Source organism: Capra hircus, chromosome 7 (genome assembly GCF_001704415.2).
Source record: "Capra hircus breed San Clemente chromosome 7, ASM170441v1, whole genome shotgun sequence".
Taxonomy (NCBI): Eukaryota; Metazoa; Chordata; class Mammalia; order Artiodactyla; family Bovidae; genus Capra; species Capra hircus.
In genome coordinates this window covers 90,773,550-90,798,879 of record NC_030814.1, presented here as the reverse complement: position 1 = coordinate 90,798,879, position 25,330 = coordinate 90,773,550, and the positions used below count along the sequence as shown (strand labels likewise).

General features: G+C 51.8%; 2 protein-coding genes across 3 annotated transcripts; one reads left to right on the top strand and one right to left on the bottom strand.

The window, feature by feature from the left end:
* STAP2 (signal transducing adaptor family member 2) lies at nt 617-12,229 on the top strand. 2 transcript variants are annotated; one of them, XM_018050865.1, is made up of 13 exons: nt 617-818; nt 3,310-3,381; nt 3,504-3,626; nt 8,086-8,142; nt 8,635-8,735; nt 9,178-9,312; nt 9,630-9,699; nt 9,790-9,892; nt 10,026-10,100; nt 11,347-11,502; nt 11,589-11,681; nt 11,763-11,837; nt 12,068-12,229. In XM_018050865.1, exons 1-13 carry the CDS (start codon nt 717-719, stop codon nt 12,208-12,210), a joined length of 1,305 nt encoding a protein of 434 aa, XP_017906354.1. In that variant the 5' UTR covers nt 617-716; the 3' UTR covers nt 12,211-12,229. The 2 variants fall into 2 exon arrangements, with proteins under 2 accessions (XP_017906354.1, XP_017906355.1); XM_018050866.1 differs by lacking the exon at nt 10,026-10,100.
* FSD1 (fibronectin type III and SPRY domain containing 1) lies at nt 12,776-24,858 on the bottom strand. Its single transcript, XM_018050863.1, has 13 exons — nt 24,703-24,858; nt 23,650-23,745; nt 23,375-23,506; nt 22,336-22,437; nt 21,477-21,499; nt 21,153-21,274; nt 20,385-20,594; nt 16,244-16,342; nt 15,278-15,437; nt 14,843-14,922; nt 13,386-13,637; nt 13,187-13,275; nt 12,776-13,080 (listed from the first exon to the last, which is right to left on the bottom strand). Exons 1-13 carry the CDS (start codon nt 24,715-24,717, stop codon nt 12,970-12,972), a joined length of 1,491 nt encoding a protein of 496 aa, XP_017906352.1. The 5' UTR covers nt 24,718-24,858; the 3' UTR covers nt 12,776-12,969.

The following is a 25,330-nucleotide window of genomic DNA, read 5'->3' as shown; positions in this document are numbered from 1 at the left end:
GAAGGCGGGAGGGAGGGAGGAAGGGAAAAAGGGAAAGACCATGTCTGTGGGTTGGAAGACTCAACACAGTATGCAAAAGTTTATCCAGTTTTGGAACTTCCCTGGCTGTCAAGTGGTTAAGACTATACATTCTAATGCAGAGGGGTGTGGGTTCCATACCTGGTCAGGGACCTAAGATCCCGCTTGTGGCACTGCCTAAAAAAAAAAAAAAAGCCTAATCTCCCCGAACTGATATACAGATTTAGTGCTATTCCTGTCAAAATCTCTGCAAGATATTTGGGTAAATACAAGCCAGATTTTTCTAATGTCCAGGCAGCCTAACAGGCCTCCTGGACATTGTGTCACTCTCTAGTCCCATTCCCTTACAGCTCTGGCACCAGATTCCTTTCTCTCCCTTCCAGGTCTTTGCTTAGGCAAGTGCCCCTGTTGATGCCCCCACACCATACCAGCAGCCCCCCAGCAGCTCCCCTCTCTGTTCCCTGACTCCAATCAGGCCTCCCTGACTCCCTGACTTCTTGCAGGGACCAGAGAGACCGGCATTTCCCTAGAATCCCTGGACCTGCCTGGCCCAACCCCCGCCCAGGGCTGGCAGGGGAGGGAGCTCTGGAGCTGACAGAGAGAGGAAATTCCCCTGGAACCTGTTTCTCAGCTTCCTGGCTCAGCTGGAGCACCCGCTGGAGGGAGAGGCCAGGCCGGGCCAAGGACCCTGGCCCGTCATGGCCTTGGCCCTGAGCCCGCCCCGGGTCCCCAAGCCCAAGAGTGCCCTGCCCTTGCACTACTATGAGAGCTTCCTGGAGAAGAAGGGACCCCGAGATCGGGTAAGACAGGCTGGGGAGCTGGCACTGCTGGGTGGCCCCTGGGCAGGTGCGGCACCTCTCTGAACCTAGATCTCCCCAGCCTGCAGAGGAGGGTGAGGTGGGTGCTGGATGGGGCAAGGCATAGACTAGGGGCTGGGAAAGGTTCTGTCTGTCTGTCTGTCTGTCTCTGTTCTGAGCTTTCTCTTCTGTGTCTCTCCCCGCTTGGCTCTTATTGGTCTCTTTCTGAATCTCAGATATAAACAGGATTAGGGACTTTCTCAAGGAAATGGCCGTGGCGGGGGTGGGGGGGGTGTCTTCTGGCACCACTCCCTACACCCTCATCCCTCCTCCCCCAGCCCTGAACTAACTCTGTGAACCTTAGCCACAGGGGTCAAGGTCCATACAGATTGCAGGTGGGGACAGTGAGAGGTACTGGGGGCTGTAGCCAGTCAGGGGCCCAATGAGAGAGTGTGTGTGTGTGTGTGTGTGTGTGTCCTTCTCAGAATAAAGCTCAACTCCTCCATTCCGCTAAGACCCACCCTCATCCGCCACTAGGACCCAAACCAAGCACCCTTTTCCCTCCCTTTGCCCTGGAAGCTTCCTCCTTTCCTTCTGCCTTCACGAATTCAAATCCTTCCCAGCCTAGAAAGCACCAGAGGCAGGAGATCTCAGGGGTTAAGAAAGAGGGTTTATTTATCGGTGAACACACCTCAAAGCATGTAGGGGATCTTGGTTCCCCAACCAGGGATCAAATCCACGCTCCCTGCAGTGGAAGCCAAGAGTCTTAACCACTGGACTTCCAAGGAAGTCCTAGGCAGGTACCATAATTATCTACTATTTTATAGGTGGTGAAACTGAGGCACAAAGAGCTTAAACAGCATTCAGTGGGTGACACATAGCTGGTATATGACAAAGCAGATGAGTTTGTTCACTTACTGCTTTCTTCCCAGTGCCTAGCACACAGTAGTTCTTCAGTAAATGATAGTTAAATGTATGTGTGTATCTAGGATGTATCTATAGATGGACAGATGGGTGAGTGAGTGCTGCTGCTGCTGCTAAGTCACTTCAGTCGTGTCCGACTCTGTGCGATCCCATAGACGGCAGCCCACCAGGCTCCTCTTTCCCTGGGATTCTCCAGGCAAGAATACTGGAGTAGGTTGCCATTTCCTTCTCCAATGCATGAAAGTGAAAAAGTGAATGTGAAGTCGTTAAGTCGTGTCCAACTCTGTGCGACCCCATGGACTGTAGCCTACCAGGCTCCTCTGTTCATGGGATTTTCCAGGCAAGAGTACTGGAGTGGGTTACCATGTCCGTCTCCAGGACAGACAGGTGAAATGATGGATGAACACAAATATACTTGGGAGACACTGCAGGTTTGGTGCTAGATCACCACAATAAAGCAAATATTGCGATAAAGTGAGCCATATGAATTTTTTTCATTTCCCAGTGCTTTATAAAAGTTATGTTGACACTAGTCTGTACCCTGTTGTATGTAATAGCACTATATCTTTTTAAAAATTAGCTCATAATCATCTGCTTTGTTTTTAATTAATTGTTTACTTATTTATTTTTGGCTATGCTGGATCTTTGTCGCTGTTCGAGGGCTTTCTCTAATCAGGGGAGGCTACTCTGTAGTTGCGGTGCACGGACTTCTCATTGTAGCGGCTTCTCTTTTGGCAGAGCATGGGCTCTAGGGCATGTGGAATAGCTCTGTATCCTAAAAAGACAATGTACATAACTTAATTTAAAAATAATGCTTTTGGAAAAATGACACCGGTAGATACTTCTTTGACTCAGAATAGCCACAGATCTTTGTTTAAAAACAAAACCCCACAATATCTGTGAAGTGCAATAAAATGAAGCATGCCTGTACATAGGTGGGTGGATGGATAGGTGAGTAGATAAGTGGATAAAAGAATGGATGGATGGATGAATCAATAGGTGGCTCAATGGGTAGATGATCACTGTCAATATAAGAGCTATCCTCATTGTGAAACTGTTAGTCGCTCCGTCATCTCCAACTATTTGCGACCCCATGGACTGTAGCCCACCAGGCTTCTCTGTCCAAATACTAGAGTGGGTAGCCATTCCCTTCTCCAGGGGATCTTCCCAACCCAGGGATTGAGCCCCCATTGCTCTCCTGCATTGTAGGCAGATTCTTAACCATCTGAGCCACCAGGGAAGCCCTTACGGACTCATTAATTTACTTCCTCTTTCAGGAAGTCTTCCCTGATTTAGCAATTTGAAGTCCTCTCTCCTCTGCAATCTCTTGGCCCAGGGTCTGTCTCTACCTGAGGGTGCTAATTTCTCTTCTCTGAAAGATTTTAGTGTGTCTGCTTTCTCTGTGGGCTGCCCTGGTGGCTGCAGGTGATGAAGGAAACCATGTAAAGATCTGGGAGAAGCATGTTCAGGCAAAGAGGCCGGCAAGTGCAAAGGTCCTGAGATAGAGAAGGATGGAGGTGCCCAGCTCTGCCACCTCACCTCCCTCTCTTTCTCCACCTCTGGTCCACAGGATTACAAGAAGTTCTGGGCAGGCCTTCAGGGGCTGACTCTCTATTTCTACAACAGCAATCGAGACACTAAGGTAAGGATGGAAATGAAGCTTCAATAACTGGCCTGCCCTTGACCCCAGGACCTAACAGAGGTATGGACAGGATGTCCTAGCTGGGGGATGAGGCACTCAGACTCTGTCTTCTATGCTCCCAGCATGTGGAGAAGCTAGATCTAGGAGGCTTTGTGAAGCTCACAGATGAAGCTCCCTGGGGAAACTCCCATGACCCTAGCACCCACTTCTGCTTGGTCCTTCGGAACCAGGAGATCAAATTCAAGGTAAGTCTCTTAAGGGGTGGCTGGTGGGAGACCCTTCCTCCATGTCACACCTACCATTAACACATACCAGCACAGAATCACACAGAGTTTATCACTGGGTTGGTATCACTGGGCAAATCATTAACCTCTCTGGGCCTCAGTTTCTACAAGTGAAAACATGAGATAATGTGTGTAAACTGCCCAGAACACAATCTGATCGACAAGGACCGCAACTGCCATCATTCAATCTTCAGCTAACATTACTGAGCACCTATTGTGTTCCAGACACTCTTCTTAGTAATACTCTCTAATACCATGTTCAGTCACTAATTTGTGTCCGACTTGTGAACCACATGGACTGCAGCACGGCAGGCCTCCCTGTCCAACTCCCAGAGTTTGCTCAAACTCATGTCCATTGAGTCAGTGATGCCATCCAACCATCTCATCCTCTGTCGTCCTCTTCTCCTTCTGCCTTCAGTCTTTCACAGCATCAGGGTCTTTTCCAGTGAGTCAGTTCTTCACATCAGGTGGCCAAAGTTTTGGAGATTCAGCTTCAGCATCAGCCCTTTCAGTGAATATTCAGGGCTGGTTTCCTTTAGGATTGACTGATTTGATCTCTTTGCAGTCCAAGGGACTCTCAAATGTCTTCTCCAGCACCATAATTCAAAAGCATCAATTTTTCAGCTCTCAGCCTTCTTTATGGTCCAACTCTCACATCTGTACATGATTACCGGAAAAATCATAGCTTTGATTATATGGACTTTTGTCAGCATAGTGATGTCTCTGCTTTTTAATATGCTAACACCATACACAAAAATAAACTAAAAATGGATTAACACCTAAATGTAAGACTATAAAACTCCTAGAGGAAAACATAGAACACTCTGACATAAATTGCAGCAGTATCTTCTTGGATCCAGCTCCTAGAGTGAAGGAAATAAAAACAAAAATAAACAAATGGGACCTAATTAAACTTAAAAGGTTTTGCACAGCAAAATAAGCCATAAAAAACAAACAAAAATACACCTATAGAATGGGAGAAAATATTTGCAAACAATATGACCAACAAAGGATTGATCTCCCAAATATACATACAGCTCAATATCAAAAAAAAAAATCAACTCAAACAAAAAATGGGATATCTAAATAGACATCTCTCCAAAGACATACAGATGGCCGAGACACGTGAAAAGATGCTCAACATCGCTAACTATTCAGTTCAGTTCAGTCTGTCAGTCGTGTCCAATTCTTTGAGACCCCATGAATCGCAGCACGCCAGGCCTCCCTGTCCATCACCAAGTCTGGGAGTTTACCCAAACTCACGTCCATTGAGTCGGTGAAGCCATCCAGCCATCTCATCCTCTGTCGTCCCCTTCTCCTCCTGCCCTCAATCCCTCCCAGCATCAGGGTCTTTTCCAATGACTCAGTTCTTCGCATGAGGTGGCCAAAGTATTGGAGTTTCAGCTTCAGCATCAGTCCTTCCAATGAACACCCAGGACTGATCCCCTTTAGGATGGCCTGGTTGGATCTTCTTGCAGGCCAAGGGACTCTCAAGCGTCTTCTCCAACACAGTTCAAAAGCATCAATTCTTTGGTGCTCAGCTTTCTTCACAGTCCAACTCTCACATCCATACATGACCATTGGAAAAACCATAGCCTTGACTAGACTGACATTTGTTGGCAAAGTAATGTCTCTGCCTTTTTTTTTTTTTTTTTTTTTGTCTCTGCTTTTTAATATGCTATCTAGGTTGGTCATAACTTTCCTTCCAAGGAGTAAGTGTCTTTTAATTTCATGGCTGCAATCACCATCTGCAGTGATTTTGGAGCCCCCCAAAATAAAGTCTGACACTGTTTCCCCATCTATTTCCCATGGAGTGATGGGACCAGATGCCATGGTCTTAGTTTTCTGAATGTTGAGCTTTAAGCCAGCTTTTTCACTCTCCTCTTTCACTTTCATCAAGAGGCTTCTTAGTTCCTCTTCACTTTCTGCCATAAGGGTGGTGTCATCTGCGTATCTGAGGTTATTGATATTTCTCCCGGCAATCTTGATTCCAGCTTGTGCTTCTTCCAGCCCAGCTTTTCTCATGATGTAGAGAAATACAAATCAAAACCACAATGACACTGGTCAGAATGGCCATCATCAGAAAGGCTATAAATAATAAATGCTAGAGAGAGGATGGGGAGAAAGCGATGGCACCCCACTCCAGTGCTCTTGCCTGGAAAATCCCACAGGTGGAGGAGCCTGGTAGGCTGCAGTCCATGGGGTCGCTAGGAGTCGGACACGACTGAGCGACTTCACTTTCACTTTTCACTTTCATGTATTGGAGAAGGAAATGGCAACCCACTCCAGTGTTCTTGCCTGGAGAATCCCAGGGATGGGGGAAGCCTGGTGGGCTGCCATCTCTGGGGTTGCACAGGGTTGGACACGACTGAAGCGACTTAGCAGCAGCAGCAGAGACAGTATGAAGAAATGGGAACCCTTCTGCCCTGTTTTTGAGAATGTAAATTGATGCAGCCACTATGGGGAACAGTATGCAGGTTCCTTAAAAAACTAAATATAGAACTACCATATGATCCTGAAATCCCACTCAAGGGCATATATCAGGAGAAAACAATAATTCAAAAAGATACATGCACCCTTATGTTCATGAAGTGAATCGAAGTGAAGGTCACTCAGTCATGTCTGACTCTTTGTGACCCCATGGACTATACAGTCCATGGAATTCTCTAGGCCAGAGTACTGGAGTGGGTAGCCTTTCCCTTCTCCAGGGGATCTTCCCAACCCAGGGATCGAACCCAGGTCTCCCACATTGCAGGTGGATTCTTTACCAGCTGAGCCACAAGGGAAGCTTCCCTGTGTTCATAGCAGCAGCATTTACAAAAGCCAAGACACAGAAGCAACCTAAATGTTCTTCAATGGAAGAAACTAAACAGAAGATGTGGTACCTATAGACAATGGAATATTACTTAGCCATTAAAAAGAACAAAATAATGCCATTTGCAGCAACATGGATGGACCTAGAGATTATATACTGAGTGAAGCAAGTCAGAAGGAGAAAGACAAATACCACATGACATTGCTTATCTGTGGAAACAAAGAAAAAAACGATAAAATGAACTTACATACAAACAGAAATAGTTCCACAGTCATAGACAACAAATTTATGGTTACCAAAGGGAAAAAGGAGGGGAGGAATAAATTAGGAGTTTGAGATTAACATATACACATTACTATATATAATATAGATAAGCAAGAAGGACCTACTGTATAGCATAGGGAGAACTATATTCAGTATTTTAAAATAATATGTAAGGGAAAAGAATCTCAAAAAGAATCTCATAGGTCTTCCCTGTGGTCCAGAGGTTAAGACTCCACCTTCTAAGGCAGGAGGTGCAGGTTCCATCCCTCATTGGGGAAATAAGATCCCACATGCTAGTTGGTACAGCCAAAAAAATTTTAAAAAGAATCTCATATATAAAATACATATATATATATATCACTTTTCTATACACCTGAAAGTAACACAACATTGTAAATCAACTATACTTCAATTAAAAAAAAAAGAAATACAGTCTTGTGGCAGAAGCATACAATAAAAAATAAAGATGTGTAAAATATATGGAGTATTAGATGGTGGCAGATGCTAGGGAGACAAGTGCAAGGGAAAGGGGATGAGGGCTCAGGGCTGCAATGTTATGAAGTGTGAATAGGTCTTCTTATTGAAGACCTGAAGGAGGTGAGGAAGCCAGCAGTGTAGAGATCTGAGAAACCACTTCAGCAGTAGAAACAGCATGTCCAAAGACCCTGGGGCTGAACTGTGCCTGGCATGTTGGGGGAACAGTGAGAAAGCCCCTGTGGCTGGAGCAGAATGAGAGAGGAGGAAAGAGGGAGGGCATGAGGGCAGGGAGGGGATGGAGCAGGTTGTGTAAGGCCTGTGGGCCGCAAGGAGGCCTGGGTTTTAACCCTGAGGGAGGTAGAAATCAAGGGAGGGTTTCACACATAGGAGACTTTTTTTTCTTTGAAATGTTGATGTGAACCGCCCTGGTGGTCCAGTGGCTCAGAATCCACCTGCCAATGCAGGCAACATGGTCCAGGAAGATTCCACCTGCTCTGGAGCAACGGTTCTGTGCCACAACTACAGAAGCCCATTTGTCCTAGAGCCCACGCTCCATGACAAGAGAAGCCACTGCAACAAGAAGCCTGCAAACTGCAGCTAGAGAAAGCCTGTGTGCAGCAATGAAAATGCAGCACAGCCAGAAATAAATTAATTATATTTAAAATAGTTGATGTAAGAACATTAAAGAATAGTACCCTCATATTACTAAGGACTTATATTCAGACATCATTCTAAATTAACCTGTTCTAACATTTAATTTTCATAACAACCCTCAGAAACAGGGATGCTTATTCCTTACTCCCATTGCACAGATGGATAGAGCAGGGCTCATCAGCCAGGTATACTTTTTCTTTTGCTCCCCAGGTAGAGAGCCTGGAGTCTCGGGAGATGTGGAAAGGCTTCATCTTGACAGTAGTGGAGGTAAGAGTGGTCAACCTCGGCCCTTCTCTCTCTCCTTCCCCCCTTGGCCTGCTCAGAAATCCTTTTTAAAATTTCCATTCCCCAAACAAACCTCTCAACCTCCTCACTAGTCTCAAACTGGCGGCCTCTGAACCAGGTATAAACCATCTGCGTTTTGTTTTGTCAACAAAGTGCTATAAATTTAAAAGTCAGCTGCTGTCGTTTTAAAACCAGGATTGTTAGAAAACAGCCCTGATTTCTATGTTACTCAATTGCTCCCCATCTGGCCCCACAGGCTGTTGAGTCTGAGATCCTCCGTGCTAGCGTTTGCTCTGTCCGTCCCCCATCACGGAAGTCCTCTCTAAGCCCTCTCTGGCCCTGAGGTGTCAGGCGGTTCGGGAGCCCCCTCCAGACCTGGGTTCGATCCTGGCTACATCCGCAACTTGGCCTCAGTGTGCCCCCTGTGACACGGTCACAGGCGCCCATTTCCTGATCGCCCCAATCCCCGTTCAGCTCCGCGTCCCGTCCAACCTGACGCTGCTGCCAGGACACCTATACATGATGTCCGAGGCCCTGGCCAAAGAGGAGGCCCGTCGTGCGCTCGAGATGCCGTCGTAAGCGCCCGAGGGTCTCCAGGATGGTGGCGGGCTGGGGAACATGGGGCCGCAGAGGGCAGTGAATACGGTCTCCTGGCGTTGGGTCTTGGGTACACGGTGCATCCGGGCAGGGGTGGGGATTGGGTCCCCACAGCTGGGAGCCCGACTGGGTGTTTGGGGCGGTTCTGGGTTCCTGACCGGTCTGGGTCTTCCGGGGTTGGGGGGGGCGTTAGATGCCGGGGTGGCGGGTCTGGGGTCCTGAGTGTTGGCCTCCGTTCCCGGAGGGCAGACATGGGCTTCCAGAGGCAGAGTCTGGGTCTCTGGCGGGGGAGGGGGGGAGTGAGGCAGGGTCTCCAGGGACCAGGTGACGGACAGGTGAGCCTGGCTGGGTTACGTGGGGGGGCGTGGCTGTGTCCCTGGGGGCGTGGCCTGCACCAGTGAGTGACGCTGCCCGCCCCAGGTGCTTCCTGAAAGTGAGCCGACTGGAGGCGCAACTGCTCCTGGAGCGCTACCCTGAGTGCGGGAACCTACTGCTGCGGCCCAGCGGGGACGGCACAGGCGGCGTGTCAGTCACAACGCTTCAGAAGCTCAATGGGTGCGCATGCGCGGCTGTGGGTCGGCGGGGCGTCGGATACAGGGGCGTGGTCGGGTATCGGGGCGGTGTCACGTTGTGGGTGGGGCCTGGGCGGGGCCTCCAAGTGGAATCCCTCAGGGCTTGGGTCTCCCGGCGGACATTGCCAGGAGCAGGGTCTTTCTTGAAGGTGGAGTCTTTTGAGGGCCTAGTCCTCCGCCGAGAGCCACGCCAGGATGTGGGGTGGTCAGGGCTAGGCCCTTCTGGGGGCTGGGCCCGGGCGAGGGACGGGCCCTTCCTTGTCCTCAGCCAGGTCATGCACTCGCTCCTTACCCTGTCAGGACGCCCGTGGTCAGGCACTACAAGGTGAAGCGCGAGGGCGCCAAGTACGTAATCGACGTGGAGGAGCCGGTGAGCATTGGGCCGGGTCCGGGGAAGCGCAACGGCGTGGGCTGCACCCCTTCCACGCCGGCCCTGATAGCATCCCCTCTCTGACCCTAGTTCTCCTGCACCTCGCTCGAAGCAGTGGTCAACTATTTCGTGTCGCACAGTAATAAGGCGCTGGTGCCCTTCCTGCTGGATGAAGACTATGAGAAAGTGATAGGTTGGTAGAACCTCAGGGAACTCGGTTGGGGGGAGGGCTCAGTCCACGCCTCTCCCGCCCCCTCCCCAACCCGGACACCCTTGGGTCAGCCCCCAGCTGCCGTGCCTCCTCCAGGCCGCCCTCTCTGTTCCAGGCTTCGTGGAGGCGGATAAAGAGAATGGCGAGAGTGTGTGGGTGGCGCCCTCGGCCCCCTCCACCTCCGGCCCAGGTGATGCCCCCGCCCCGCGGCCGCCGCTGGGGCAGAGTGGGAAAGGACCTAGGACTCTCATGGCTCCACCTGTGCCCAGTCTTGTACCTAGAGTTGCAGGGACCCAGAAAGTACCCAGACCCTGTCCTCTACGTGCTTCCAGGTTATGCAGGGAATGGACAGGGCTGGGCACACACACTCGCAATCCTGAGGGGTTGAACCTGGGGCTGGAGGCGAGGGGTGGGGGGGAATGCGGGGGTGGGGGCTCAACCTAGAGTTGGGGAGAGGAGGAGGATGGGCAGAGTCGGGGGTGGGGGGGGAGTCTTCCTGGAAGAGAGGATGTTTCCTAAAGTTCTCAAAGGATTTCATTAGGAAGAGATGGGAAATCAGGCTGGGAGGTGGTCCAGATTATGGAGCAAAAGGAAGAGATTGGAAAAGTGGAAAGGTCTGTGGGATAAGCTGTATGGTCTTCCCTGGACTGGGCAGATGCTGAGGACCCTGCATGCATGACACATACACAAATGTATGTACAATGTACACAAATGTACATACATACACACATGCCACTCATGAACATAAACCTGTGTGTCCACCTGCATAATGAGAAGTTCCTATGTAGACAGTGGTTCCACCCATGCATAAACATGGGTGTCATACAGTTCCAGTCCCATATAGCACACATATATATACTTCAAGACACAATCACGTGTGTACACACAAATTGCAGACATATCCACTCATGAGCACAAATTCAGACCTTTACACATACATGTGTGTACACAGTAATACAGACAAGTGCTGTAGCACATACTTTAGCATCCATGAGCTGTCATGCATGCACAAGAGTATAAACCCTTTGCTGAGCTGTGCTTAGTCGCTCAGTCATCTTTGACTCTCTGACCCCATGGACTGTAGCCCACCAGGCTCCTCTGTCCATGGGGATTCTCCAGGCAAGAATACTGGAGTGGGTTGCTATGCCTTCTTCCAGGGATCTTCCCAACCCAGGGATTGAATCCAGGTCTCCCACATTGCAGGTGGATTCTTTACAGCCTGAGCTACCAGGGAAACCCTTTACTTATATTCAACTTATGAAATTCACCCAGTGTCCATGTATTGCTACCTAGGGACACACATCCACAGACATAAACAGGCCCATGCCCAGACACACATGCATGGAGACACAGGCCTGTATCCAGGTGTGCACACACACATCCCCTGGTGTCTCTGTTCCACATGGACCCCGACAGTGACCACAGTTTCCCACCAGGTCCTGCACCCCCCAAGGATGGCCCTAAGCAGCTGCCTCCCACGTCCATCATGCCTGCGCCCAGTCAGGACAAGCTGCCTCCACTACCAGACCAGGATAACAACTATGTCATCCCCATTGGAGATACCCCATCTGCCAGCTATGTCAACGAGGATGGTGGGTGGGGGACTGGGGTGGCTAGAGCTGGCAACAGGTAGCAAGCTGGTGACTAGATGTGACATACTACATCTTTGTCTGCGCAGTGCCTTCCCCCAGTCGACCAGTTGTTCTGAAGCCCAGGCGGTTGGCCAAGCTACAGGCAAAGCTTCCAAAGCCACCTATTGGGTCCAAGTCAGGTATGGAAGGGGTCCCTCCTCCCAGCCCCTCCCCTATCCAGCTGAGGGTGGGCCTCAGCCTTCATCTGTCTGTTCCTGCAGAGCCCAAAGGCCTCAACAGTGGCCCAGCCAGGAAGCTGGCAGCCAGCTCAGCACAGGCTTTCTCGCCCACCGCAGGTAAGGTCAATGTAAGAGGGCTTCTCAAGTGGGGAACCCAGGTGGTCACGCTCTGGAGCACTCTATGCTTTGTTTAATGCTCTGCTGTGACCATCTTAAAGTTCCTCATGGCCACTGAACACATCTTCATCTTACGCTGCAGTGGTCCTGGGTGGATATAAGCAGGGAAAGCCTAGACTGGGGGTCTCTGGTGCCACTGGAGCCTCAGGTACCCCTACCCTCATTCTCAGGGCTGGCAGACGTGACAGCAGAACTGGAAGAGAAACTGCAGAGGAGGCGGGCACTGGAGCAGGCAGCTGAGCGCGTGGCAGACCAGTGGGTCCATCTCCAAGCGCCACACGCCAGTCAGGCGGATCCCTCCTCCCAGAATTAAAGCTCAAGCAGCCCCAGGAGCTGTGTTTCGCTTGGCTCAGTGGGACGGTGCGGGGTCTGTTAGATGACTGCCCACAGCTGGTCCCAGTGGTCCTCAGCTCAGCAAACCCTGCCTCCTGACCCTGTAAGAAAAGCTCCCACCTTTTTTATGGCTATGCCTCATGGCTTGTGGGGGGCTTCCCTAGTGGCTCAGTGGTAAAGAATACGCCTGCAACGCAGGAGACATGGGTTCAGTCTCTGTGTCAGGATGATCCCCTGAGTAGGAAATGGCAACCCACTTCAGTATTCTTGCCTGGGAAATCCCATGGACAGAGGAGCCTGGCGGGCTACAGTCCATCAGGTCTCAAAGAGTCAGACCTAACTTAGGGACAAAACAACAAGCTTGTGAGATCTTCATTCCCTGACCAGGGATTGAATCCAGGCCTCTGCAGTGAAAGCACAGAGTCCTAACCATTGGACTGCCAGGGAATTCCCAAGAAATTTCCCATTTTACAGCTGAGAAAGCTGAGGTCTGGAGAGGATCAGGCACAGCCAGTGCCACCCAGCCCCACAAAACCAGCAGCACTGCCTGGCCAGTGTTTGACCTTTATTAGGAGGTGAGGTGAGGAGGAGGGCCCGACCTGGGTGCCTGCTCTCCGTCAGTGACCCCCCATCAGGAGTTAAGGCTCCAAGCAGCAAGTAAGAGGAGGGTGCCCAGCTGAAACAGTCGAGGCCTGGAGGCGGCCCCCGAAATCTGCCCGCTGATGGGCAGCCCAGGGGCCTAGGTGAGGCTGGTGTTGGAGCTGCTAGTGGCACTGCCCCGCTTCTGCAGGCAACGCACGGAGCTGGGGACCTGCAGGCCAGTCGTCACGTGGAAGCTGCCACACCACACCTGGGGGACAGTCAGGGCAGGGAGAAGGGGACAGACAGGCTCAGCAGGAAAGCCAACCCTCGCGCCACCCCACTCTTACTTCCCTGGGCCCCTGACAAGGCCTCACCGTGAACGCTGGGAGCAGTGGCTGTGTGAACTTGGCCTTGAAGGTGTGCAGCAGCTGTTTGGTACGACCATTGTAGAAGGACAGGAGGCCTGGAGTGGAGGGCCAGAGCGACAAAGGGACCAGTGAGAGAGGTTTGGGCAGAGAGAGAAGAGTGGAGAAGGGTGGCCAGAGAGGCCAGCGAGGGCTCGGAGGGGATCACCTTGATGGAAGTCGCAGTGCACGCCCAGGCAGTCGGGCACGGGGGCGTCCAGCATCTTGGCCTTGTTGGCATGTTTGGCAGTGAAGCTGACCTGCAGCCAGTTGTTGACGTGCAGGCACCAGGATGCAGCCGTCTTGCCCAGCTGCTCGAAGCGACCCAGGCTACGGTAGGCCACCCCCACACCAAACGCCTTGCTGTCTGGCTCGTAGCGCACCTCCCAATAATGTTCCCCGCCGTCAATCAGCGTGTCCCCTGGGGGATAGGGCGGGCAGGGGGACTGGGTAGAATTGGCTCCTGGGTGCCCTTTCAAAATGGGCAGCCAGACCCCAGCTCTTTCCTCCAGATACTGCCCGGTCCCCAGCTATCCCATGCCTCCCTAGATACTAAGATACTAGATATCTGACTAAGCCCAGATAAGTCTCCAAGTCTCAGCTTATCAGTTAACCTACACCCTCCCAGGATCCTGGATCCAGATTCTGTGATTTCAGCGATTTTCCCATCCAGCTGTTCCTGCGCTGCAGCTTCTCCACCCACTTCTGCCCCACCAGACAGTAGCTCAGCTCCTCATTCAGCCCAGGAAACCAGCTACTCCCAGGACTTCCCTGGTGGGCCAGTGGTTAAGACTCCGCTCTCCCAGGGCTTCCCTGGTGAGCCAGTGGTTAAGACTCCGCTCTCCCAGGGCAGGGGCCTGGGTTCCACCCCTGGTCAGGGAACTAGATTCCACATGCTACAACTAAGGATTTGCACGCCACAACTAAAGATCCTGAGTGCCGCAACTGAGACCCGGCACAGCCAAATAATGAAAAAAGAAACCACCAACTCCCTAACTTCATCTCCCACCCTCATCGCCTCCCAGGTATTACAGACCACACTGGCTTCCACACAGATCCTGACCTTTCTCAAGGTTTTTTTCAGGACAGTGGTGATTTCCAGGAACTCCTGTTCCTCCTCAGACTCCAGCTTCTGCTTCACAGGATCCAATCAGTCCTGTGGTGCCAACCACACCTCTCACCCTAGTCATTCTCTCCACTTCTCAGACTCAGCTACTCTCTGGCTCCTCCACTCACCTTAAGCCACTTCCCCCAGCCCCTGTCTTGCTTCAGCTCCTCCACAAACCTGGCTAGCCACAGGCAACTATTCTTTCCAGCTACTCCCCGAGTCTCAGCTACTTCCTGGGTCTCATCTACTTCCACAGACTTCAGGAAATTCCCCCTCAAGCTACTGCCCAGCCCTCCCCAGTCTAGAGTATCCATAAGTTCTCACTTTCCCCCAATGATTCCTCAGCCCCAAATCTTCCCATTCCCCTAAGGTCACAAAAACACATCACTGGTACTGTTCCCACAGAAGCTTTTTTTGACACATGCCTCAGTTTCCCCAGCCACAGGAATTCGCTCCCACCAATCCCTATCAGGGCCCTGCCCAGACTTCTCTCTACTCCTGTCTTCCCTCCTCCTTACCCAGCACCGTGTAGGACTCAGCTGTGAAGCGATCCCGTCCCCCACGACCCGAGGGCATCCTCTTGGGAGATGGAGTACCTCTGTGGGTGACAGGGATGGGGGAAGTCTCAATTCAGACCTCACTTCTCCCATAGGAGGGCTTCCCTGGTCCACTGCAGTCACCATGAACGTTTCATCTTTCCTGGGCTGTGTGTGGTTCTTTTCATACACAGGGTCTCTCGTGTTGGAACATACCTGTGCCCTTCCTCATCTGGAAAAATCCTATTCGACCATCAAAACCCACTTCAAAGATTCCTCTCCCTTCATTCCCTCTTTGGGCTCCCCCCACTCCATGACCCTCCCTCTACCCCAGCCTTGACCACACTGGACTCTGTATGTCCATGTCCAGCTTGATCTCCTCCACCAGAGACTCAGGGAGGGGAGGGGGCAGGCTACCTGGCTGGGGAGTTGACGGGAGACGCCGTCCGCCCCTTGCCATCTTTCTCGCGAGCTTTGATATCCTGCACCTTCCCGCCCATGGCGTCCCACTCCACGGAGAGATCATCCACCCGCAGGTTCTGGTGGGATGTGGACGCATCCAGGCGGAACATGAACGCTGGGGCCGGGCAGACACAGGAGTCACAGAGATGGGAAAACCCAGAGACACAGAGAGAGACAGAGAGACAGACAGTGACCAAGACAGACCATGACAGGGACAGAGAATAGAAAGAAATAAAGAAATAGAGACTAAGACCAAGAGAGAGAAAGAGAGACAAGTGGACAAAGGTTCAGAGATGGAGGGAGAGAGACAACAGGCAGAAAGGCACCAAAAGACGGGACAGCGAAGGGTGGGGAGGGCAGAACATGTAGCCAGAAGAGTGAAGGCCGAGGGCTAGTTGCCTAAAGGTCTCCCAGGTCTGAAGCCATTTTCAAACCACGGTGCTGCCCTGCGCTTTCACAGGGGGTTAATCCCAGAAAGGGGGCTGTGCTAAGGCATAACAGAGCTAAGCCAGAGTGCAGAAAGGACTTCCTACCCGAACATGCAAAGGTATCACTGTGGGGGGCTAAGAAATCTATCTTCAGTACTGATACCCTATTTCCAATTCTATAGAGCACTTAGCTATTCTTTTTTTTTTTTTTTTTGAAGAGTGAGTTAGAGAAAGAGAGAGGGGGGCAGTGTGTGTGTGTAAAAACCATCCAGGTATGATGCGATCAACTGCAAATGCAAAGAACAATACCAAGTTTATACCAGACACTCAGGCTAAGGAATCTACTATGGATTGAGCACTGAGCTTCCTGGCAACCAGGGCAAAAAGGGCCACAGAACCCTGATTAGAAGATTCTCATTAGACACCAGTCCCTGGAGCCCTGGGAGTGAGTGGTTATGGAGTCACAGTGAGGGGAGGTATGGGAGTCAGTCACCTGGTGTCTCCAGGGTCACTGGCTCGGAGAACTCGCCTGAAACTGCCTTATTACAGGCCTTCACACGGAAATTCATGTATTTCATGTCAAACTTGAGACCTGCAAGACAACAGAGAGGGCTTAATATTGTGTACTCTTTGAGTGATTGATTAGAGGCCCTTGTGTCCCACAGTCATCCCACCACCTCTCATTCTAAGGAGCATCTTGTAGACCACAAGGTAACCCTGAGAAACCATCCCCATCCTCCATCCCCATAGCCCCTGTGGGGCTATGGATCACTTGGCTCCACCTCTAGTCCAGACTGGCTAATCAGGATGCTTTAAGGTTCAGTCACCACAATTGGTCCAGGGATAGGCACATGACCCAAACTGGCCAATCAGAATCTAACCTGGGACTCGCTGATATTAGAGTGAGCGGAGTCCCTCTTTCCTCTGAACTAGCCAACTAGGCAGAGAAGGCAATGGCACCCCACTCCAGTACTCTTACCTGGAAAATCCCATGGATGGAGGAGCCTGGTAGGCTACAGTCCACGGGGTCACTAAGAGTCGGCCACAACTGAGCGACTTCACTTTCACTTTTCAGTTTCATGCATTGAAGAAGGAAATGGCAACCCACTCCAGTGTTCTTACCTGGAGAATCCCAGGGACGGGGGAGCCTGGTGGGCTGCCGTCTGTAGGGTCGCACAGAGTCGGACATGACTGAAGCGACTTAGCAGCAGCAGCAGCCAACTAGGAGGAAGCCACTCCTGGGAAAATTTGCCACCATGTTGGCAGCCCTACTTGAGAATGTCTGCTTTCTCAGAGCCAACAAGTGTCTAGAACTGAGCTGAGTGAGTCATATGCTGGAACTCCTGTATCTAGCCGTGACCAGTGCCTTAAAGATTTTCCCTAATAGTATCCTTTTTAAAAGTTATTAATTTCTTCTAATCTTAAAAAAATGAAAGCAACTATTGAACTGTCTTCCCCCTCATGCAAAACCTCTTTGGAGATATGTCCAGGCGTCTCTCAGTGGCTTCACTCCCTCTCTCTCTTCTGGGCTTGTCAGCCCTCATCTAGTAGGTTCTCCTGGCTGACTGCTCCTTCCTTCATGGAACATTTTTCCTTGGCAGTCATGGCATTGCCCTCTACTGACTGCCCTCTCTGACTGCTCCCTCTTGGTCGTCTTTGCAGGCTCCTCTGTACTCTCAAATGTTTGGGTGACTCAGTCTAAGACCCTGCTCACCCTTAAGACACTATGTGCCTACCCACAGGGCACACACAACTCAACCTCTAGCTCAGACCACGTGTCCAGGTGCGCCGGGTGTTCCCTGCAGGATGCCTTCTCTGGGCATTCCAAACAGCACTCAGAAATTCATGTTCTGAAACCTCTCATAGGTCCCCTTGCCCTCAGAATAAAGTCCCTATTCCTCTTCTCCCCTTTCCCTACAGATGTTGTTCCCTCGGCAAAGTTAACTAGTTCCAGACACAAAGGCTCAGTGTTCTGTCCTCTGAGCCCTTGACCAGGCAGTTCCTTGGCCTGGAACTCGGTCTCCCTGGCTTCTCTTTTGGGCCTCAGTTTGGCTGTTACTTTCTTCAGGTGCCCACCCAGACGACCTCACCCTTTCTTGAACCCCCTCTGAGTTCTGTAGTGTGCTCAGCAGCGCCACCTACTGCCCCAGCGCTAAGTAGAACATGTTAGACGCTCCATCGTGTCTGACTCTGTGACCCCATGAACTGTGTAGCCTGCCAGGCTCCTCTGTCCATGGGATTTCCCAGGTGAAAATACTGGAGTAGGTTGCTATTTCCTTCTCTAGGGGATCTTCCCGACCCAGGGATCGAACCCAGGTCTCCTGAATCGCAGGCAGATTCTTTACCCTCTAAGCCACCAGGGAAGCTAAGACTACCATCCAGAAGGCTTGGATTCTGAATCATGAACCTATCCGGCTTTTCACAGTGGGTGTCTGTTTCCTAGTCTGCAACCTAACAATCATTCTCCCCACACTGAGCAGGGTTCATGTAAGGATGAGATGGCCCAAGGAATATAAGAACTTAATCAAAACCCTCCTGTCTTGCAAACAGTCAACAAGATAGTAGGTGGATTGCAAATAACCACATGGGTTATTTACATAGGTGAGTGAATTCATCATCTTCAGTATCACATGTCTTGTGAGGGATTCAACTTCCTGCCCTGAGGAATTCGCTCACTATGGATTTTGGAAAAGGCCAGAGGGGTAAAGTGGATGCATCCGGAAGCCTGTGATGGAGAAGCTCTACACTTTGATTGTGGTGTAGTTACACACATTTACATAGGGGATAAAATTGCATACAGGATTACACGTGTACATGCAAATCAGTGAGTGCTAAACTGGTAAAACTGATGAAAAGTAAAAACCCTGCAGACTACTAGTCAGCTTCCTGGTTCTGGTATTGAACTCTACTTATGTAAGCTGCCACTACTGGAGAAAGCTGAATATATACAATGTGTATATATTTCATTGTGTATATATATGATATATAGTATGTGCTCAGTCTGTCCAACTCTTTGTGACCCCATTGACTGTAGCCCGCCAGGCTCCTCTGTCCATGGGATTTCTCAAGCAAGAATACGGGAGTGGGTTGCCATTTCCTTCTCCAGGGGATCTTCCTGACCCAGGGATTGAACCCACATCTCTTAAGTCTTCTGCACTGGCAGGTGGATTCTTTACTACTAGTGTCACCTAGGAAGCCCCATGTGTGTGTGTGCATGTGTGTGTGTATACACAACGAAATATGATTCAGCCTTAAAAGGAAAGGAAACTAACGCCTGCTACAACATGGTGAACCTTGAGGACACGATGCTCAGTGACATAAGCCAGGCGTGCTGTATGATTCCATCTATATGAGGAACTTAGAATAGCAACATTCCCAGGGAGGGGAATTAGAATGGTGGGTGCCAGGGACTGGGCAGAGAGGAATGGAAGTTAGTGTCTCCTGGGGACAGAGGAATATCCTGCTGGTCCAGTGCTTAGGACTCTGTGCTTTCACTGCCAAGGGCACGGGTTCGATCCCTGGTCAGGGAACTAGGATCCTGCAAGCCATGTGGTAAGGCCAAAATTTAAAAACAAAACAAACAACAACAATAACAAAAACTAATGGGGACAGTTTCAGTTTTGCAAGCTGAGAAGTTCTGGAGATGGATGGTGGGGATGATCGTAGCACAACATTACGAATGCACTGAATAGCTCGTCTGTTCACTTGAGGGTGACCGTGGTGGATTTTACATTATGTGTATTTTGCCACAATAATTTTTTAAAAAGCCCGGGGGAAAATGGGATATGTTTATTTTGATTTCCATGCAAAGGATAAGCTGAGAGCTTCTCAGGCCCTCTTCCGGCTGCTGGCTTTTCTTTCCTGCAATTAGCATGCTTATTATTAAGCTTGTATGCTAATTACAGATAGGGAGCAGGCTGATTATAGCCCAAGAGCCCTGGTGATAGTTATCTTGTCAGGGAGATTCTCCCCACCCTTGAGGGCTTCCCCTGGCTCAGGATGGTTTCTTAACTCATTAGGGACCCCTGATTTTACCCTCCTTCAGACCCTCCCCTACCAGCTGGATGGATTCCCCCAGTCTTTCTGCTTTCGTATAACTGCCAAGGAAATCCTCAGAGCCTGGGAGGATGGCTCCCTGAACACCAGCTCTATGAGAGGAGGGATTCTCAAGCACTTTGCTTACTACTGTGAGGACAGTGCTTGGTATCCTGCAGGGACTAAGTCAAAATGAATGAATGAAGGAAATGGCAACCCACTCCAGTGTTCTTGCCTGGAGAATCCCAGGGACAGGGGAGCCTGGTGGGCTGGCCTCTATGGGGTCGCACAGAGTCGGACACGACTGAAGCGACTTAGCAGCAGAGATAAGACAGGGATGGAGCACACCCTTTCCAGGTGCTTCACTCAGTTCCCTCATCTGTAAAAAGCTGACAATAACACACTCACTGCTGTTGCTGCTGCTGCTAAGTCGCTTCTGGGTAAAATGCTTAGCACACAGTAAGCCCTCAGTACATGGTGCAGGGCTGTCCCCGGCATCGTTTTCCTTATTATATGTTACTCCCCATCAGCCCAGCAGAGGCATGAGGATGGTCCACGAGCCCCAGGCGGACTGATGGGGAAAGCTGAGCTGCCCTTACCGGTCAGGGTGTATTCCGTTTGCCGGATGCCCTCGATGACCATCCAGGGCTGGTCCTCCTTGAGGCGGGGTGGGCCCTCAAAGTTGGTCCGCCGATATTCCAGCACGAAGTGGTCAATCTTGTTGTCTTCGTCTGGCATGCGCCACACCAAGGTTACACAGTTGTCGGCCACTAGGGACTCGGCCAGGTCGATCACAGGGGCGCTAGGGACTGGCTCAGGACAGAGAAGAGAGGGGTGTCAGGGCGCGGGGCAGGGGGCGGGGGCAGGGAAGCCTGCAGGGGCGGGCCTGGCTGTAACCCTGCCCACACATTAGACCTTCTTGGGGTCTGGGTGTCCTCCCAATACCAGGATTAGGGGCGGGGCTTCTCTGGGTTCCGTAGCCTGGGGGTGGAGTCTCCTCAGGGTTTCACCAAAGGGTGTGGGGCAGAGAAGAGCTTTCTAAGGGTTCAACCAACGAATACTTGGGCTTCTCTGAATCGCACCATTTAGAGGTAGTAAGTTTTCAGAATGCTACCAACTGGGGCGTGGTCTCCATGGGAGTCCACTCCTAGTGGGTGGGGATTCTTTAGGACTCTACCACAGGGTGGGGCTTCCCTGTGGCTCCACCCACTAGGGGTGGGAATCCTCAGGGCTCCAAGTCAGGGCAGGACCTTCTGCAGTTTCCACAAATGGTTGACAGCCTCATTCTGATTGTCATGCCTTGCCTGGGGCTCTCTCCTAGACTTTGGGATTTTTCCCCCCTATAATCCAGTGAGTTCCCGTCTCACCAGGCAGGAACGTGATTGCCTGCAACATCCTCCGCTCCTGTGCAAAGTCCACCATGAGATGACTCATGTTGTCGCTGACCTTGGCTTTCAGTGACAGCCGGAAGGCGGGGGCCATTGTCACACTGCAGGGAAGGAGGTGGAGGCAGCCTGCACACTGCAGGGAAGGAGGTGGACGCCCAGGCCTAGTCCCCCGAGGTGTGTGTAGGGGGCCCCCTCCTCCTTGTTGCGGTCCAGTGCTCTGGGCCAAGGGACCCTCACCTGGGTGTTCCCACCTTCACAATGGGGGTGGGGCAATAGGGTGGGAGCCAGGTCCCAGCGTCTTACCCATCTTTGATTTGTTTGGCAGCCTAGAAAGAGGGACAGAACAAAAGCCAAAGAATTACATTGGCTGAATCAGAAACCCACTACACAGACAAGAAGACTGAGGCCCAGCCGGATGTCCATGTGTCAAAGTGCCCCAGCATGGGGGCAGAAAACCTTAGCCAGACCCTGATGGGATGGGAGGTTCCCACCCCTATCCCCACCTCCTGCCTAGTGCCCAGCACATACAGTTGACTGATTTAGCAAATGAAAATATAGGCAACAGAGTTAAATTTCCATTGCAGATGAACAATTAATAAATATATACGTTTTAGCAGAAGTAGGTCCCATCCAATATTTCAGATATACTTACACTAAATATTGGATGTGACATATTACTAAAAAATTAATTCCTTGTTAAATTTTAATTTCAAATAATGAATAAGTATTTTAGTATAAATATATCCCAGGCAACATTCGGGAAATACTTATACTAAACATTTGCATGAGATATACTAAAAATTTCATTCATTCTCTTTTTTTTTAATTGGAGTATAATTTCTTTACAATGTTATATTAGTTTCTGCTGTACAACAAAGTGGATCAGCCATATGGATACATATATACATGCTCCCTCTTGGTCTCCTCTCCTGCCTCCTTCCCATCCCACCCATCTAGGTCATCGCAGAGCACCAAGCTGGGCTTCCTGTGAGTTTTAGATCTACCACAAAGAATTATGATTTTAGCATATATCCTACCAATGATGTTTAGGATGTATTCAGGCTAAATCCTGCATGGGCCATAATCAGAGTAAAACATTACTCGTAGTTGATCTGAAATGCAAACGTATCTGGGTGGCCACTCTGGCTCCCGAGACGCCCACCTGGGGAAAGTCCTTGCTGTCAGTGGCCAGCAGGGTCTGGTTGGCTGTCTCCAGAAGCTCTTCGGAGCTCTCCAAGGCTCGTGTGCAGGCAGCCAGCTGGTTCTGCAGGTGCCATGCCACCAAGAGAAGAGACATCTTACTCCACGGCATCAGAGCCTCCCAGGGCTCCTCATCGCCTTGGGGATCCAGGGTACCATGTCCTTCTCAAACTCCAGGTGCGAAAGGGAGGCTAGAGGGGGTTTGGGCCTCTCTGCGGGTAGGACATCAGAACCATTTGGGGATCCCTTCCTTAGAAAAGGACATGTCCAGGGACTTCCCTGGTGGTACAGTGGCTAAGATTCCATGCTCCCAATGCAAGGGGCCTGGATCAATCCCTGGTCAGGGACCTACATTCCACATGCTGTAACTAAAGATTCCACATGCTGCAACGAAGACCCAGCATAACCATATAAATAAAATAAGTGAATATTTTTAAAAAAGAAACAGACATGCCTAGGTCACATGTGAGCCTGGAGCTCCACATTCCTTGCAGATGGGCATCCAGGGTGCTAGGGGGTGGCCCAGGAAGGGCTGGTGTCGCCCTAGTAACCCCAGCTTGGAATCTGAGACCCCAGAGGAGCCATAGTGGGTGTTTGGCAAGAAGTGATGCCCTCAGATCTGAGGGACCAGTGGGAAGGGCTGAAAAATTGGAAGTGCGAGATGAAGACAGGTGGGGAGAACAGCCAGATGTAGGGGTGGGGCTGCAGCAAAGGAGAGGAGAAGGGATTAAGAGGGAGAGCAGGTGCGTGAGGGATGGATAGGTCATGGCCAGGGAGGGGGCTGGGAAGAGCCCAGGGAAAAGAGGAGGTGTGGCTGACACCACTGGACGGTCTGGCTTGGGACACCAGGGACACTGGAGGCCCCTCCGGGAAGGGGAAAGAGATGAGGGGCAGGTTCGGAGGAAGATGTTGAGGACGGTCGGGCTCTGGGGAGTGTGCAGGGGATGGCATCTGGGAGGGGGTCTGGGAGAACACCCTCCCCCCGCCGAAATCACACATACCTGCAGCTCATAAGTGCGGCTGGCTCGGTCCTGCTTTATCTTCATGAGCATGCCCTCCTTCAGCTCCTCCAGGAGGGAGAAGAGGGACTGGAACTCGGCTTCCAGGTCCTCCTGCACCTTGGCCGAGTTTGCCTTGGAGAGACGAGGTGGGGTCAGAGCGGCCAGCACTGGCCAAGCTGCTGCTCAGATGGGCAGCAAGGCCCAGGGTCCCCAAAGGCAGGTTACCTCTATAGCTGCCCTTCCCCCCGCCCTGGGTGTAGGGGTGACTTCCTCACCTCCACGTTCAGCAGCATCTGCTTGAGGGAGTAAATGAAACTCTGGATCTCTTCATTTTTCACAGCCAGCGTTGTGATGATCTTCCTCAGAGCCTCCTGCCCCCAGAGAAGCATGCACAAACTAAGCCCCTCAGCCTGGCCACGGCTCCTTGACTTGAAGCTCCCCCTTTCTGTCCTCCAGGGACCCAGAGAAGGGATGTGGGAGCCACTGTGCCAAAAAGCTTGGGCACTAGCCAAGAGCAGGCCCTGGGTGGAGCTCTGGCCCTACAGCCCTCAGGAGCAGCAGGCATCGGGCACATTGAGCCCGCCCATTTCACAGGAGAGGAAACTGAGGCTCTGAGAGAACTCAGGAAGCACAGACCCTGAGCCCCAGCCAGGTCTGCCTGAGTGCAAAGGCTTCAACCAGGTAACTATATCCTGAGGGGGGTGGGGGCATGATCGGGGTAAGGAGCTAGCTCCGGAAAATAGACACCAGAGGAAAAGGATGCCCGCGGAACATGGGTTCATCTGGAAAAGGGGAGACGCTAGGGAATCAGGTAAGTGGAGAAAGGTAAGGAGATCTGGGGGAGGGGATGCCGGGAGAGGAGGCCGGCATGGGTGGGTGCTTCTAGGGTCCGCAGCCCAAACCCAGGCCTCCCACAGGTCCTTTTCCTGGGGGCACGGGATTGGTGGGGGTCACCTGTGCTGAGCTGGCGGGGCGCCCTCCGAGGCGGGGCGTGGCCAGGGTCGGGACACCTGGTCCGCAGTCCCGATGGAAGGCGTGGGTGATGGAGTCAAGGCTGGGTCCCCGATACTGCGGGGGTGGGGGAGGCCTGGGGGCCATGAAGGGGATGCGCCTGAACTCAGGCCAAGATGATGTGGGTCGTGGCTAGGGTGGGGGGCTGCGGCGTCCAGAATGGGGGCTAGATCTGGGCGTGGTTGCGGCGAGGGTGGGGCTTCGGCCGCAGAGCAGCTGGGGTCGGGGGAAGCTGAGAGGACGCTGCGGCATCACCTGGTCCCCCTCCTCTCGTCCACCCCCGCTTCGGACCGCGCCCTGCCCCGCCCGGGTCTTACTCTCTGGTCCTCCATGGCTGCAGCCCAGGTCAGCCCGGCCAGGCCCGCGGGCCCCACTCTCTCTTCCAGTCCCCAAGCTGCCTTTGCCGCTGCCGGTAGCCAATGGCCCGCCGAGCCCTCGCCGCCGCCGCCGCCGTGCCCCCAGTCAGCGCTCCATCACTGCCCGCAGCGCGCAGGCGCGCCCCTCGCTGCAAGCTGGGAAATGTAGTCTTTCTTGCGCTGGGGTCGCGGAAAGCCGAGACCCTCAGAGCCTGGGTCGTCGCAGGTGATATTGCTAATGATGCCTGAGCCGGAGAGAGCGCAGAACTGGGAGGCAGGATGCTTGGGTTCAACTGCCTTGTGACCTTGAGCCTGTCCCTGGTTCTTCTGTGCCTCAGTCTCCCAGCTCTTTCACCCCTGCAACTTCTCAGCTACCGCTCAAAATGGAATTTTATCGCCACGGCTCCGGCCCTTCAGCGTGGCCCGTAGACCTGGCTCCACGACTACTCAAACTTCGCATTTACTGAAAAGCCAAAGTCTTTTGCCTAAGCGGATGTTCAGCTTCCAATGCTGCCTTTCTCTCCCCACATCACAGCTGAACACCTGTGCATCCCACAGAGCCCCAGGCTCTCACATCTCCTCCAGAAGC